The sequence below is a fragment of the Astatotilapia calliptera genome, chromosome 15, assembly GCF_964374335.1.
Source record: "Astatotilapia calliptera chromosome 15, fAstCal68.1, whole genome shotgun sequence".
Taxonomy (NCBI): domain Eukaryota; kingdom Metazoa; phylum Chordata; class Actinopteri; order Cichliformes; family Cichlidae; genus Astatotilapia; species Astatotilapia calliptera.
In genome coordinates this window covers 3,556,793-3,573,635 of record NC_137436.1, presented here as the reverse complement: position 1 = coordinate 3,573,635, position 16,843 = coordinate 3,556,793, and the positions used below count along the sequence as shown (strand labels likewise).

The 16,843-nt window shown below is 42.4% G+C and overlaps 1 protein-coding gene across 1 annotated transcript in view; it reads left to right on the top strand.

Moving 5' to 3' along the window:
- phip (PHIP subunit of CUL4-Ring ligase complex) overlaps positions 1-16,843 on the top strand; it is a 40,550-nt gene that overhangs the window by 12,280 nt on the left and 11,427 nt on the right. The window contains exons 13-30 of the mRNA XM_026194205.2: positions 10-108; positions 1,265-1,421; positions 3,975-4,109; positions 6,299-6,427; positions 6,529-6,754; positions 7,145-7,288; positions 8,778-8,961; positions 9,061-9,163; positions 9,304-9,441; positions 9,599-9,696; positions 9,841-10,048; positions 10,196-10,306; positions 10,567-10,674; positions 12,391-12,515; positions 13,600-13,682; positions 13,791-13,902; positions 14,998-15,059; positions 15,164-15,319. Coding sequence (XP_026049990.2) covers positions 10-108; positions 1,265-1,421; positions 3,975-4,109; positions 6,299-6,427; positions 6,529-6,754; positions 7,145-7,288; positions 8,778-8,961; positions 9,061-9,163; positions 9,304-9,441; positions 9,599-9,696; positions 9,841-10,048; positions 10,196-10,306; positions 10,567-10,674; positions 12,391-12,515; positions 13,600-13,682; positions 13,791-13,902; positions 14,998-15,059; positions 15,164-15,319 — 2,378 coding nt within the window. The remainder of the gene's footprint in view (positions 1-9; positions 109-1,264; positions 1,422-3,974; positions 4,110-6,298; positions 6,428-6,528; positions 6,755-7,144; positions 7,289-8,777; positions 8,962-9,060; positions 9,164-9,303; positions 9,442-9,598; positions 9,697-9,840; positions 10,049-10,195; positions 10,307-10,566; positions 10,675-12,390; positions 12,516-13,599; positions 13,683-13,790; positions 13,903-14,997; positions 15,060-15,163; positions 15,320-16,843) is intronic.

Genomic DNA, 16,843 nt, shown 5'->3' with positions numbered 1-16,843 from the left:
GTGTTGCAGGTTTGTGAGCGGCAGCAGGGACGGTACAGCTCGGATCTGGCAGCTTCACCCTCAGGGCTGGAAGAGCATTCTGCTGGACATGCAGACCAAATTACCCGGGTATGTGTCTCTGCACTGCCGTCAAGGCCTGGCCTTCCCATTAGTGCTTTTGTGCTTGGAATAAAGACCTTGTGAGCTGGGATCATCCTGGAGGTGATGATGTCAGTTTACATTTTAAAATAATCAATCACCTGCATTGAACGCTACAGTGTGTGATGAATTCTTCTCATGAAAAATGCAGAGTTTTGAAGTGTTTTACACGTGCTTTTATGTATTTAAAGTACAATGACCTACTGCATAATATACAGAAGCTGCATTGTTAAGTTAAAGAAAAATCTCTTTCACACCTGTGGGATAAAGTGTGACATGGTGATTGATTACCTGACTGCTCCTAGACAGAGTATAGATTTATTCCCAGACGGTGCATGAGTAGAGTACACTGACAGACTGTTTATGTCTTTGTTGCCTGAACAAACGCAACAAACCTAATGCAGCAACGAGGTCAACTAAAACAAAACCTAAAAAAAGTCCTAAATGCCCACAACTTGGATAATACAAGAAGTTACTTGAAGTATTTAATAGAGTTAAATCTATAACCATTGCTCCTACAATCGGTCTGTAAAATAAAGAAAGTCTGGGTCAGGGAATTGCAGCAAAAAGTATTGGGATGTTTTGGATGTGTTGATTTTCACATCTTTCTTATGTAAACAGGAACAGCTGGGGTTGTGAATAATTATCTGAAGCTGCAGAAAGATAAGGTCTAACTGTCAGATTGGTCTGGCTCCTCATTAACGGTGTAAAAAGGGACTGAGGAAAATAGAATACATTCCTCAAAAGGAAAGGACAGTGGAGTTTTTTAAACTTAAAACTAATGTAGTTAGAAAAAGATGCGTTTCATTTTTTGTTGCGTCTACTTTTTTTGTTTTGTTTTTACAGTATTTTCATATTTGATACACAGTCATGGCCAAAACATTTGGCAGTAGCACAGAGTTTGTTTTTCATGCAGTATGCTGCTCAGTTTTTATTTAGATGATTTCTTCCATGTTTCTGTGATATGGTGAAGATGAACCTTTATTGGAAATGAATAAAAATTTGAATTTTGGAGTGATGCTGCTGCTAATACCTTTGGCAACGACTCTGTGTCTGATTTTTATGTGTAAACTAAACTAGAAAGACCTCAGTTAGTCCTGAACGGCATCACTGCTCTCCCCCTCAGGAAGTACAACCCTCCGCCGCTGGAAGACAAGGTGACCAAGCTGAAGGTTACCATGGTGGCATGGGATCGCCATGACAGCACAGTGATAACGGCGGCCAACAATCTGACGTTGAAAGTGTGGAACTCCATCACTGGAAATCTGGTCCATGTCCTGATGGTATGTGGTGACTTGACACTCGGACACAAACAAAGATGTGTATCATAATATCGTAGTTCAGTGTTGTGTGTTATTCTGTAACAGCTCAGATCACTGTTGACTGGACCACAACACACTGCCAGTTCACACTGTATACACATGCATGGCCCTCAGAGGTTAAACCCTCTTATTCACTTATCCACATGTTGATGTTATTACAAATTTTCACTTTTTCGGATGCTGTGAGTTAAAAAGCCCTGCAGACATACAGCCTATTAGCACATGAGTAGGGATGGGTATCGTTTAGGTTTTATCCGATACCGGTGCCAAACCGGTACTTTTGAAACGGTGCCGGTGCTTAAACGGTGCTCAAAGAATGTAGAACACACACATTGTCCAAAAACCTCTCATGTTCAGCTGTTTTTTTGTAAAAAGATAACAATGTTAGCCTTTTCTGCAGCTATAGGGGATTTATGGCATCACTCTTGGCTGGAAGCAGTGCTTAAACAATGGAAAAAACACAAACTTTATCCAAAAACCTCTCATGTTTAGCTGTTTCCCACTTTTTCTTTGGTCATTTTAGCCTTTTTGGCCAGGGTGAAGGGAACATCTGCCATCAAACAAGAAGACAGTCGCATGTAGCTATGATGATGTTTGCTAGTTCACCTTACATGCATTAATGTGGTTAGCCTACTCAACGTAAATTACACACGAACAACATTAAGCTACTCACGCAGAGAAGAACGGCTGCTGCTGCATCATCATCCTCATCATTTCTGCTACACTGGCAGGGCAAGGGGCCAGGACTCTCCTCTTCTGGTTCTTGGGGGATGTTGCTAACTCCGGGTCCGATAACAGGCACCACACGCGCAGTAGATGTGCTCGGTGTGAGCTCTTGCAGCAAGCTATCAAATACGGCGCATTTCTCGGCTTTTAAAGAAACGCTATGCGTCGCCAGGTGTTTCATCAGATTCGAGGTGTTACCTCCTTTGCACAGTACCACCTTAAAGCACTTGTTGCAGGCTGCTGAGTTTGCATCTTTTGCTGTGAAGTACAGCCAGACTTTTGACCGCTTCGCCTTGGGCATTTTTAATCTGTAGCTCTGCTCTAAAAGAACGTACGTACCTGGGCCCGCTTGCAAAGGTAAAATGATTGGCTAGAATCCAAAGTGTATGACATCTCAGGAAAAAAAAGCACCGAAATGTGCGCTGCTTTTCGGTCTGGTTACTACCGTTTATGTCACCGGATACCGGCACCCATCCCTACACATGAGTGATATGGCTCAGCAGCTGCTGTGTAGGCTGTTTCCGGAATAAGTCATCCACGTTGTGTTGTGAATTTTTGATTTGCTGATGGAAAATGCTGTACGTTAGAACTAAATAATAAAATTACATACGATATAAATAAAAGCCAAATAAAAGAAAAAAGTAAAATAATTAATTAGTTAGTTAATAACTAATTTAATTCCAAGAGAAACTAAGTCTCACTACGGTCAAAAGCCAAAGAATAAAAATGGGTTTTAAGACGTGTTTTAAAAGTGGACAGTGAAGGGGCCTCTCTAACGTGCAAGGGCAAGTTATTCCATAATTTAGGAGCAATGATAGAAAAAGCCCCGCCCCCTCTGAGCTTCCTCTTGGATCTCGGTACTTTCAGGAGCAGCTGATCAGCTGACCTAAGAGACGGACAGGGTGTGTAGGGACGTAGAAACTCAGAGAGGTAAGGCGGGGCTAGATTGTGATTGTTTAAAAACAAACATAAGAATATTAAGATGAACTCTAAAGGACATAGTGAGAGCAGCGACTGACTGACCCACGTAAAGTGAGTTAGAGTAGTCCAGACGGGAAGGAATAAAAGCATGGATCACTGTTTCCAAATGCTGCCTAGAAAGAAAAGATTTCACTCTTGCCAGTCGCCTTAAATGATAACAGCTGGACAAAGGTCAGTAATAACAGATGTAAAATAAACTTCCAGGCATCCCAAATCAACAGAGGAGGACTCACAGGGACCACTAGCACCAAACACCAACACCTCTGTTTTCTTTTCATTAAAATTTAAAATGTTTAAAGCCAACCAAGCTTTAATGTCACCCAGACATGTGGTTTTATGGAGATGCCATCCTTCTGCTTTAAGTTATTGTCTTCCTGTCAGTTAACAAACTAAACATTGTACTCAAGTAACTCTTCTGTATTACGGTGTTGCTGTTAGGGTCATCTTAGGCTGCTGCTGTTTCACTACTTAGCTCTTGGCCTTGTTTTCATCATTTTTACTTTATCTTTTGATCAGAAATCTAGTTGCTAACACGCTGTCAGAGTCTCCTTGGTGACGCAGTGATAAAACTGGAACATTTGATAGCTGCCTGAAAACAGTGTATATAAAAAGCAAACAAAAAACAGATGAATATGAATTTTTTACTTGTTAACTTAAAAAGCATGTGGGTTTGCACACTGACAGTGAGAGGATTGCAAAATATGCTCAGCTGTGTGTGGGCTTAAGCATAAAAAGTCAGGTTTGGCTGTTGCTTCTCTTTTCTTATTTCTTAATCTAATCCTAGATGTTCGTGTTGTTGGTCGACAGGGTCACGAGGATGAAGTGTTTGTTCTGGAGCCACATCCCTTTGATCCGAGAATCCTTTTCTCAGCGGGGCATGATGGGAATTGTATTGTGTGGGATCTAGCCAGAGGAGTGAAGATCCGCTCCTATTTCAACATGGTGAGCGTCTCGTCCACAGAACGTCTCCTCGCCCGCGTGTCATCGCCTTTCACTCGCTTCTGTTTCATTCACAAGTGTCCAGATCTCGATCCTCTCCCTGCACTTTTTTTAACTGTATTTTCTCTGTTTATCTGCATATATATGTGGTTTTATCAGGTATATTTCTGCTTCTCTTACACACATTCTTTTCCCATTCCCCTCCTCGTCTCACCCTTTATTTCACTTTCACCCGCTGTTGACCTTCTCCCAACTCTATACTTTCACTTTCTCGCTCTGCTTTCTTTACTGTTCTCACTTCCCTTCGTGCCTTCGTGGCTCTCTCATCAAAATGAATCACATATGCCACTCCACAAATTTATCCAGTGCTTTAATTATTGTAGTATTTCCTGCTTCCTGCTTCTATGGTAACCAAGGACGGCATTAACCACATTCCCAGAACATGTGACTCACATAGTGAGCTGGTCCTTTGGCCAAATCTTGGTGTTGGTCATAGACAGTGAATAGTGTTGCTTAACAACACAAAGTCTTTGTGCATGTGAAAAGGCCCAAGTTTCAGGCTGAAACCTGCTGTGAGACTTCTCCTGAAAAGCGTCCTCTTGTCAGGGTTTTTCCTAGCTTTGAATGGGTCTTTTGGTTGGAGGAACAACAATAGGGACGATAGATACATGGAAAGTAAAGTAGTAAGTCAAAAATGCCCAGCAGTAACATAAAAAACAATGCCTTGAAAAATAATTTTACTACAGCAGTGTAAGGAGGAAGCAGTTTTTTCATTGGGTCCGATCAAACTTTGAAAACCTCCCTGTGGACAGAAAAAAACACAAAAGAGGGTTGAAGAGTAAAGGTGAATGTAGAGTAAGATTAGCACAAGCAGAAAGGACACACAGGCAGGGAACTGCATAATCCTTAATTATCTTACACCGGGCCTTAGTGCACCCCCTCACTTCATCCTCTGCCTGCAACAAGCCCTGTTAACTCCCTCCTCCCTCTGCTTTTAAGATGCCTTGCTCTTAATTGGCTGCCCCTCTTAAGCAGAAAATGTGAACAGCAGGTGGGTGTGGCTTACTGTCAGAGCCGAGTGCCTGAGATGACCCTATTAGAGAGATCAGCTCTCATTGACTTTACACAGTGATGTAAATAACGTAGCTTTTAAAGCTGTCTGAACCCTGAAGATCGGTCCAGCCTCTGGAGAGTATCTTCATTTTTAAACTCGCTGCCTGCATATCACTGCATCACTGCGGGCTGGGATGGAGGTGATCAGATCGGGCACTGCTGAGGTGTTGTTGAATCCCAGGTTGCTGTTATAGGGGCCTTCACACAGTAATAACATTGTGATAACATGGTCAGCGAATCATCTGGTAGTCGTTTGGGCGCTGTGGGGTAGGGAGAGCTCCCTCTACATAAAGCTTGTGAGTGGGTGGAAGCATGAAATGGTCTAAAATCTCCTGGTACACACCTGTGGTGACTTTGGACTCGATAAAACAAATTTCACTGACCACTACCAGCACCAACAGAGGACACAGCCCACTCATAGCCCACAGAAACAAGGTCCCCTCTAAACCGCACGGCTTCAAAGTTGCTGTTGAGGCCCATACCTGCTGCACAGACTCTCTGAACAATGTCACTAGTGCAGGACGGCAGAGGCTGTTTACAGGATGCCCTGGTTTCACTTTTAAGCTTGAATTCTTTTGAATCGGTATTTCTATTGTAGCAAAATTATGGTGCTAATTTCCAACAACTCTGTCATCCAGCTGGGCAAAAACACATGCAAGGTGTATAAAACTGAGTAGTCTATGTGCTGTTTGAGTTTGGCACTTTTGCATGAATGAGAAGTGTGAGAAGCTATAAAGGCATATTTCCATCTTGTAGTTGAATGGAGCCTTTGTGAGAATGAAGGAAAACCCGCAGATCAAACCAAAAGCAGCAGCTGGCTGACGGTCAGAGCAGTCAGGGGTTTCTTGCTGATTTCCTGTTGAAGAAGTTTTGCTTTCTGCAGGTGTCCTGTCGGTTTGCATAAACAGGCTACTGTTGTGCTACAAACTGTTTGATGTTTGTTCTTTGTGTGCATATTTCTTTCTGGACAATTCTGCTGGCTTGCTGACAAGACATTAATAGTGGGTCGTGCCCATGCAGTTCAAATAGCTACAGTGCAGTTTTAAGATTTCCCCTCCACTCTGTCTCACCCTTGATAGATTGAGGGCCAAGGGCACGGAGCGCTGTTCGACTGCAAATGCAGTCCAGATGGGCAGCACTTTGCAGCCACCGATTCCCACGGTCACCTGCTCATCTTTGGCTTCGGCTCCAGCAGCAAGTACGACAAGGTAAACTGACCTGCAATATTTATGCACATACACGACAACTCATCGCATGTTATTAGTAATAACAACAGCGCCGCACCCTCTCAACCTCAAAACTGTTTCAGATAGCAGATCAGATGTTCTTCCATACCGACTACCGGCCACTGATCCGGGATGCCAATAACTACGTGCTGGACGAACAAACTCAGCAAGCTCCACACCTAATGCCCCCTCCCTTCCTGGTGGATGTGGATGGGAATCCACATCCACCAAGATACCAGCGGCTGGTGCCCGGAAGGGAGGACTGCAGGGATGAGCAGCTGATTCCTCAGATGGGGGTCACTTCCTCAGGTATTCAGGCTGAAATAAGACCTCTTTCTTTGGAGTTCTGCTTATGCGCTTTAGATATTTGCCTGGAGGTGATGCTGTCTTCTGTCTTATCAGAGACCATCTGTCTGTGCTGTCATAGCCTGACAATAATCTTATCTGTCTTTAAATGAGCTCAATGTGAGGCTTTTATTGAAACTACAGTAGCAATGGCAATTAAGATTAGAGTTCATAAGGCTGTTGGCTGGGATATAAACAGAAGCAATCAGCAGTTAATGAAATGTGTTAGTAAGGCACAGCAGAGATAGTTAAGTTATTAGGCAGCAGTTGTATTCGTCATGGCTGTAACAATGGTTGGATTTAAGCTCATTTTTTAAAATTCTCTCTCTCTCACTTTTGCGCTATTCCTGGCAGGCCTGAATCAAGTGGTGAGTGAACAGGCGGTGGATGGTCCCAGTCCTCTGGACACCATGATTCAGAGGCTGCAGCAGGAACAGGACCAAAGACTGGGAACCAATGACATCTCTGCTGCTGCCTCAAACACCAGGTCCAGCAGAGGTAGGAGTCATGACATTAAAGCGATGCTGACTGTTTATTCTGATTCATTCCCCACCCAAATTTCTTTTGTTCTCATTTTCCTGGATTCCAGTCATTATTCACATCTATCCATAGCAGCACTAATATGTTGGAGCATCATCTTACACTTGAAGCAGACGTGTTTGCTGTGATTGATTAATTTGTAGAATTAACAGCACATGTATTACAGCCACTATTTATGTTTTCTCAGACCTTTAGGTTGACAACATGATTCGTGGATCGTGAAGAGAGTTTTTTTTATTACTATTCAATGAAATAATGCATAATTTGCAACAACTGCAATTATGTAAATAAGTGTCTCAGTGGAATTTTAAACAGGAAATGTAATAAACCCCCCCCCCCGATTCAAAGAGTTAGTGAATGCAGGGAACCTGTTTTCACAGAGCACACTGAGAGTAGGTAATGTGTGTTTGTGGGATATGATTTTTTATTTGGTCAATTAATTCTCAGAGTGATGAGTACAGAAGATCAGAACTATTTGTGTCCTCAGCTCTGGTGCTCCGTGGTAGCACATGAAAATAGAGTGTGAGCCAACTGCATTATGAAAGAACACTTTTTTTCCCTTTATAGATTCCATCAGTCGGTGGCTTAATAACTGATATCTGCATGTAAAGATGAAGACATCTGTAGACAAAGCTTGTCCCAGCTTCCATTTGTGGTGTTGGTTTTATTGACCAGTGACATCAGACATCATGGGTACATGCTGGTAAACGGCCAGTGTGGAGACAAAAAAATGTTCAGTCTCAAAACCATCAGCTGAAGACAATTAAGCTTTTTACTAGCTGCATTAAATTTATTTGCATTCTTAAGCAGTGACTGGTCGTCTCAGCCTGTATATCTACTGGCTGCACCTGAGCCCCTGTGTTATGTCCCCAGAGTCAGCAGATTAGCTGATGGGCTCCTAAAATACTTAATAATCGACTCTCTACTATTTGAAGTCACGTTTTAAAAAAGTATTTTTTAAACTCCTATTTCTTACCTATGCAAACCAATTGTGTTTGAGTCCTTGGTGATTAGTCGATTAATCACGGGAGATAAAATAAATGGAAAATTGTTCTTTTTTTAAAAAATAATTTAAATAAGAAAAACATGAACTTGAGCTTTAAACTTCTGGTTTTGGAAGAAAACTGCAGATAATTCTGTGGGTTTTATGTAATCAATGAGTTTCATTTATTTTTTAAAATTCAGAATCTCAGATTTAATTATTATTATTGATAATTCAAATAATTTCTAGTTACAGATTTTTCCAATTTATTTCTCATTACTTTCTCATTTTATATCAAAGTTTTCTACTGTGATGCACTGAAGTGTCCCATATGTCACACCTTAACAGAAGGTCTACTGGAAATAATTCTGAGATTTTGCTTGTGGGCTCATCATTTATTTAGTGCTGTGCAACAGTTCCCCAACAGTTTAAGTGAAACCCTATCTCTCCTCCCCCACCCCTCAGGATCTGTGGGATCTCCCACTGAGGTGCACTCCCCGCCCAACGTGGGTCTACGGCGCAGCGGGCAGATCGAGGGGGTCCGCCAGATGCACAGCAACGCCCCTCGCAGCCAAATGGCCACAGAGGGAGATCTGGTAGCCTGGAGCCGCAGGGTGCTGGTCCCTGAGCTCGAAGAAGCCTCTGTCAGGTAACTCCTGAAACAGATATGTACACAAACACGTTCTCACATTCTCTGGGGCACAGGATCTCCTAAATATGACGAACCTCGTGATCTGTGTGTGTGCAGGAGACAAGTGAACTGGCGTGAAGCTAAAGGAGAGGAAGAGATCAATATTTATCAGTCAGAAAGGAGAAGACGTACTCTCCACTCTCTCCCCAAGGAGAGCAGGGTGAGTTCATGAGCATAGCTGTTCGACTAGATTATGGCTGTTTTATTATGATTTTTTCTTTTAATTTTTTAATTTCTTAACCAGAAATGTCTCAAACGCAGGACTTTGGTTACACTCAGCTCCGTTCTTTGCTTTTCCAGGTTCATCCGACATCAGAGTGTGTGGTAGACGAAGCGAGGAGGAGCCAAGGTAACCATGGCTATCAAACCCGCGCTGCTATGGAGGAGACAAGTCGGCAGAGTGCTGAGGCTGCAGATGAGGATGATAGCACCTCAGAGGTACATATTCATACTGCATTGTTACGAATTTAGTGAATAGTTTTAAGTTTTGATGTTCTGAGGATTTTACATTTTATTATAATGATTTTTGTCTTTCTTTGTCTTTTTTTTGTCCATTTGCTTTTGTGTCCTAATTTAATTTTGTATGTGTTTTCAGGGAGAGGTGGAGGTACGGCAAATAAACGGGCACTCCTCAGAGGAGGAGAAGGATGAAGAGGAGAAGGAGCCCTGGCCAGATGAGCATAGTAGTTCGAGGTAAGAAACACCGAGCGCATCTCCAATTTATCACGTCACTCATCTCCCGACGATGCGTTCGCACACTAAATGCAAATCAGAACGCGGCACGAGCAGACGCCGCACATCTGTGTGTTTAATCTCGGCCCTGTGATGTATTTGCAGCGATTACTCCAGCGATTATTCGGACTGGACAGCCGATGCCGGGATCAACCTTGAACCGCCCAAGAAGAGCGTTAAAGTGAAGAAGAAAAGCAGCGGCTCAGAGGAGGACGGGGAGAAGAAGAGGGAGGGGAAGAAGGAAAGGAAGAAAGACAAAGCAGATAAAGATGGCGCATTACCAAAGAAGAAGAAGCCAAAGGAGAAGAGGAAGGTTTGTTATCAGTAATGAACTGCATTTTCCTTCTCCGAAGTTATTTGAAGCTGACGAATGAACTAACTTAATTCAGTCAGGTCTTTTGCTTCACGCCGGATTATAAGCAGTGTACGTGTCATATTTATTCTGCTGTGCGTCTTGCAGAGGACGCAGTTTCAGGAGCAAGGGCTAACTCTGGAGGAATGGCTTCCCTCTGCCTGGATCACAGACACGGTCCCCCGGAGATGTCCTTACATACCCCAGATGGGCGACGAGGTACACGCCGACCGCATCTTCACCACATGTCTGCTCACACCAAAACACAGGGTCATGTTTTACATGGCAACAAGGACTAAAGTCTGCATCACAAGTCAGAGACCTCATGTGGCATTAACGGTCATTACACCCATGAAAACAAAAGGGCACATCTCGAGCAGTTATGCCATGTCGTTGTAATTACATTGCAAACGCGCACCAAAGGAATTTACAAGTGCAGTTAAAGCCGTTAATTCTTTTGCATATGTGTGTGTGTGCAGGTGTACTACTTCAGACAGGGCCATGAAGCTTACGTGGAGATGGCCAAACAGAAAAAAATTTACAGCATCAATCCTAAGAAGCAGCCGTGGCACAAGATGGAGCTCCGGGTAAGAAACAGTTTGACAGTAAAATCCGAACCAAAGCAGCGTTTCTCTGAAAAGCGCTGCCTCTCTCCTAAATATGCAGTGAACCGCAGTTGTATCCTGGCTTCACTGACATTTTGAAGGTGTCATATTTTCAGTGACATTTCTCTTTTAAGAATGTAGACATCCAAAGGTAAAAAGGCGAGCCCATGAGAAATTTTTAAAAAAGACGCTGTGGGCTTGCTGAGCTTTGGTCCGTGTGGGACATGGTCGTGTATGGAGGGGTTCACCCTGCTACCCCCTCCCACTGGGATGTGGATATTTGTTGGTGCGCGTGGCTGGATGTTCTGGCGTGGTCGTTGACCCACTTCCTTGGTGGTCCGCGATCTGCCGGGTGGTTCTTTGGCGCATGGAGCCCTGATCTCGGCTCACGCTAGTATGACTGGCCTCTAGTGGAGTCGGCTGCCTGCTGCCTCTGGTCATCTGGGACTCGCGCCCCTTGGCTTTGGGTGCCCCATCTAGGCCCTCCCTTCTTGTCCTGCAGGGATGGGGATTACCCAGTTTTCCCGGATCCATCTCTGTCTGCCTGAGCTCTTGAGGGCCATCATTGCAGCTTTCCACCCTCATTTTCAAGTACATTTGGTGACAAAAACACACAAACACACTCACACTTGACACTCTCTCTCTTTCTCTCTCACACTCTCACACACACACACCACTAGAAGAGTGTTGATTTGTTACCTGTGTCATACTGTATACCCCATTGAATGTAATAACTGGAATAACATGAATAGAAATGAAGAAATAAACAGTTAAACCCTGAACAAGAAGATCCTATAGAGACTTTATAGAGCTGATCTTGGAAAAGCAAAATGTGTTTGGCACGACAGTCGCTCAGCTCCTATTTGTGATTGCAAAAGCTGCCAGACGGGACACGATTAAAACAAAATAAGGCAAAAAAAAAAAAAAAAAAAAATGACACTGTCCTCCTAGGAATACATAGCAGGACCCAGGGATTCACGCACATGTTAGTGTAATCATTAACTGCTGTTTTGTTGCAATGCAAAATTCGACAGGATTTTTGCTGCAAACCTTTCACCGGTGTGGCTTCTTTATCTCCGCCACACGTCTGGTTTCACACTCCTAGTTTAATCTTATTTTTTCTTTCCTAAAAACGTCTCTCTACCGAAAGACAAATGTCTACCGAGCATAAAAAAAAGGTTATGAAACTGCATATGGAGCTGTCTACGGAAGAATGAAAAAAAGCCACCAACTTCAGACACTTTAACACTTGAGAGCAACAGTTTATAGGATTGCATTTTATATTTGGTATACATTTCATTTTTTTTCTGTCCTTCTGCGTGAGGAAGCTGAAATAGCAATTCCTGTGCAGACAGCAGAACATAATGCATTGCGGGCACAGTGTGCTTCCTTGTGAATGTGCTGCTTGTAGTGTATGAAATGCAGCGTTTTCTTCTACGACGTCTTTTTATTTTCTCTTAGTATTTTGTACAGCCAGACTTCTATCTTTAAGTTTCACTTTTTCTCAGCTGGAAACAAACCTGCACCCTACACACAAACAAAAAAAAACACCAAACCCTTGACTTGGGGCTTTCCTGTAGGAAAGAACAAGAAATAACTGAAAGAGGAATCATTAATCGAGACTTTCAGGATGGTTTGCTTAATTTTTTTGTCTTGAGAACTCAAACATGCTCGTTATGTCTTTTTTGTGGCATTTAGGAGCAGGAGTTGATGAAGATAGTTGGCATCAAGTATGAGGTGGGTTTGCCCACGCTGTGCTGCCTGAAGTTGGCGTTTCTGGACCCAGACACTGGAAAATTAACCGGGGGATCTTTCTCTATGAAGTAAGTGTCTCTCTCTGCCTCCACATAAGAGTACAGGGTTTTTCCTGACTCATATCTGGCCTCTGACTACAAGTCAGAATGCAACTCTGTTATCTTACTTAGTTACCCTAACAATAGGGTTTGGTACCTTTCACGTTTGAAACAATGCTGGTACCAGAGCCGGTGTTTGGGGAATTTGGGACTGTTTCCCAGTTATACCTTTTTCCAGTACAGCTTTTTGTAAAATAATACATAAAACATTTTTATCCAGCTACCTAATTATCTGAAGAAGATGTAGGGTCCCGACCATCATCCGTGGGTTCAGTGGCTCATATGTTGGCAACAGACCTCTGGTGTATTTGGCTTTCAAGATGTCAAACACTCCACAGCTTTTAGATGTATTCTTGAGTCTGACAAGGTGCTTCCCCAGATTAGATGTGTTGTCACGGCCAGCTTTGTGTCGCCTGCTTTGCGTTTTGAAAAGCGTAGCCCCACCCAAGGCTGCTTTTTGCACACCGCTGCTGCCATTGGCCTGTGTGATTGTTGACACATAACTGAATTAACGGCACATGGTCTCACTCGCTCTTCATCTTCCTTTCGTCCAGATGTGTTCTAATACCCGAATTTGGCACCAGCTGATTGCATGCAAATCAGTACTCGGCAGTACTAATTTGGTTGATACTTTAAAGAAGTAGAAAAGTTCATTTCTGAGTTGAGAAACAAAAATGTGTGTGCTGTTTTATAAATACTGATAGTTTTTCTTTGGCTCTGGCTAAAATCATCTGTGGAATAACTGCTGTTGTAAAAGAGTTTAAACAGACTGCAATACATGCCAAACATTTATCAGCTTTTAAGATGAGCCGACGTCATTACTCTTTCTAAAACACTACGGGACTCTTGTCTTATATCATGTTATATGGTCTCTCTTCAACTTTGCAACATGGCAGTTATAAAACTCACATTTCAGCAAGGTTTCATATCTTTACACAAGACAAGAGGTTATTGATAAAAACACTGACTGCAGTAATATTTCCTGACAGCAGATAGCATATACTTTATGCATACAGAAGTGAACCGCTACTACAAATCTCTTGACTACTTGCAGGTACCACGACATGCCTGATGTAATCGACTTCTTGGTGTTGCGGCAGCAGTTTGACAACGCCAGAAAAAGGCAGTGGCGCATAGGTCAGTTTTACCTTTGCAGTGCGACTTCACTCAAATATAAATGATATCGTAAATGACATTCATTTTCTTTTTTGCAGAGTTCTCTGTAGTAATGTGATGTCTCCATAGGTGACAGGTTTCGGTCAGTGATCGATGATGCCTGGTGGTTTGGAACCATTGAGAGCCAGGAGCCCTACCAGTCCCAGTATCCTGACAGCTTGTTCCAGTGCTACAATGTCTGGTATGACCACAGCTTGGATTTGCTCTATTCTCAGCAGGGTTGCACTTCTTTTTGGCATGACAGCAAATCCGTTGCATTCGCATTAGGTAGGACCGTCTTGCATCGGCAAGACTGCAAGACGGTCTGTATAAGAACAAAAATGTGCACAGGCAGAGATGCATACAGAAACAAAGAAATTAGATCAAAGGGATGACGCAAACAAGACCAACATGAATCACATTCAGAAGAACTCGCTGGTGATGGTGAGGAAAAGGAAGTAAAGAGGAGCAAAGTGTCACATTGACTGTCATCAGATTCAAAGGTGATGATGACAGTCACTACATACTTGACGTGTTTTTCCTCTGAATGCCAGAAATATCTCTGAGACGCTGAAACAGTAGGTTAGAAAGCCAAAGTATAGATGATGTAATCACCACCAGACAGTTTCTACTAGACTCCACTACAGTCATGTACAACAATGGCATACGATAACGTAGACGAGGCATACTTGATAGAGCTAGTGACACCATGAAACTTCCCCCAAAAATGGCACGCTATGAGTCAGAGAAATTTCAACCAGGATTTTTTTTTTTTGGTCTTCTTTGTTTTCTTTGATGTTGGCTGTTGCAAAAGTGTGAAACCCTCCAATCAGTTCCCACTTTGTCTACTGTCCAGTTGGTCTCCTGGTACAAAAAGATAATAGTGAATACTATTATTTAACGATTTCAGGTTCTTACATCCTGAAACACCAACAGAATATTTGTCATTAAAATATTCCCATTAACACTTAACAGGAATTTACTTGCTTGGACAAACTCGGACAGATAGCTGCTTGTGATTATGCTGCATCTCCCTCACTATTGCACGAAACACCTCGTGGCTTGGAAAAAATACCTTTTGCATTGCTGTGACTTTACAGTTTGAACCACTGATACATATATTGTATGTTTACTGAGCGCTTCATTATTTGAAACCTTGTTAAAGAATGAAGCGGTATGCTCAATACTACATGCCGACTTTGTAAAATACAAAAGAACTAACAAAATACTAAGATTACAATGTGATGATGATGATGATGATGATGATGATTATAATCCAACCCTGTTTCCCATCCAGCTGGGATAATGGAGACACAGAGAAGATGAGTCCTTGGGATATGGAACCCATCCCCGATGATGGTAGGAATCTGAAATGCGGTGCTCATCTGAAAAACAACAAAGAACTCATTCCTTCAGTTTTAACAGCTTACAGTTGTGACAGTTTTGTCCTTATGTCTTTGCAGCCACGTTTCCGGATGAGCTGGGCCAGAGTGTTCCGCTCATCGAGGAGGAGCAGAAGGAGCTGCTGTACGTTCCCCTGGACGGTGAATGGGGCTGCCGCACACGCGCCGAGGAGTGCGAACGCATCATCAAAGCCATCGACCAGCTCTGCACGCTCGGTATGATGTCACGAAGCGCCCGTTAACATTAGCCACGTAAGCGGTGATATGAAGTTCCGCCATGAGGGCGCATTTCTTGTAAGGTAGCAGCTGGATGACTCTTCCCAGTGTGAGTCACCACTCTTAGCCCATGAGTCAGATGAACCAGCCAGGGGCCAGGATCATATGGTCAAAGGAGTAAGCCGCTAACACAGTGAACTAAATGTTAAGGTGCTTTCATGAATTCCCGTTAAGTGATGTAATGACACATTAGGAACAGACTGAAGGCCTGCTAGTGGAAGAAAGATGGTGTGATGGCTCCCTCTAGTGACAGTTTGGGGATTAGACACAGATTCACACACAAGCTCTCACTGCACAGCACGCTTGGCCTCAGATTTACTTAGCAGGGCAAATTGGTGTGATGCTGAAGCTGCAAGTATGTGGGAGTGGCAGGTTATATGGCTAATTTATGAACACACAGTCAGCCAGCTATATTGATTATAACATATCTATATAAGTCTGTATTCATGTCTTCCTTAACCCTTTAAGACCGACCATAGAACCAAGTGCGCCAGAGCTTATATTATATTTTTACATGCTGTGGAGCCATTTTTGGGAGCATTTCAAGTTGATATACATCAATACAACCATTATAGCCCAAATTTTAATAATATGTCTGCATTAAGTGCATAGTAATTACATAAATTGCAAAAACGTGCAATAAACTACAAAAAAATTTAAAATTGTTTTTGTTTTTTTAACATATATTTCTAGTTAGAGAAATTTAAGAAGCTTATCCCTCAAAACTGTAAATACAAAAAAGTTGCACAAAATAGTTTCCTACCACAGGAAATTTATTTTAAGTGTCTTCATAGTTTTATTTTTGAAATACACCAATTTTTATATACTGCAGGAAAAAACGAAAATAAATCTTACAATGCAAATTTGCAAAAAAAACAGCATGTGCATCAAAATAAACTATTTCCAGCAGTGCAATATGAGTCCTAAGCATCCCAGAAACGACACAGAAAGTCATAAAGTCAAACATAACTTTTAAAAACACCAGTATTGGCTCATAAGGCCCTGATGGTAAGCCCGCTCCGACCGGCTTTAAAGAGTTAATCGGTGTGCAAATTTAAACGAAACTTTGCACGAACATCGTTTCACAAACAACGATTATTAACATCTATATGTTTAAAAAAAATCTAAGTCTGTCCCAATTCTTTTGATTTTCATTCATATTACATTTATTGAAATGCAATGTTACATTCTCCATTTGTGTTTGTGTCACGTGTCACATTCAATATACGTATGTACGTATGTAAGACTTGGTACTTTTAAATAATGACCAATGCAATCTACCAAAAGCAGCGCAAATTTGCATGTCAACTGGTTTTGATATGAGGGCAATGGACTGTGTTAGAAACGAGCGGGCTCCGAGGGGTCTTGGAAGTCGAGGGAGTCGTTCTCAGAGTAAATCAAAGAGCTTGGGTTGTGTTCAGGATTCATCCAGAGCAGGGCTGCTTTATAAAGAATGATTCCACC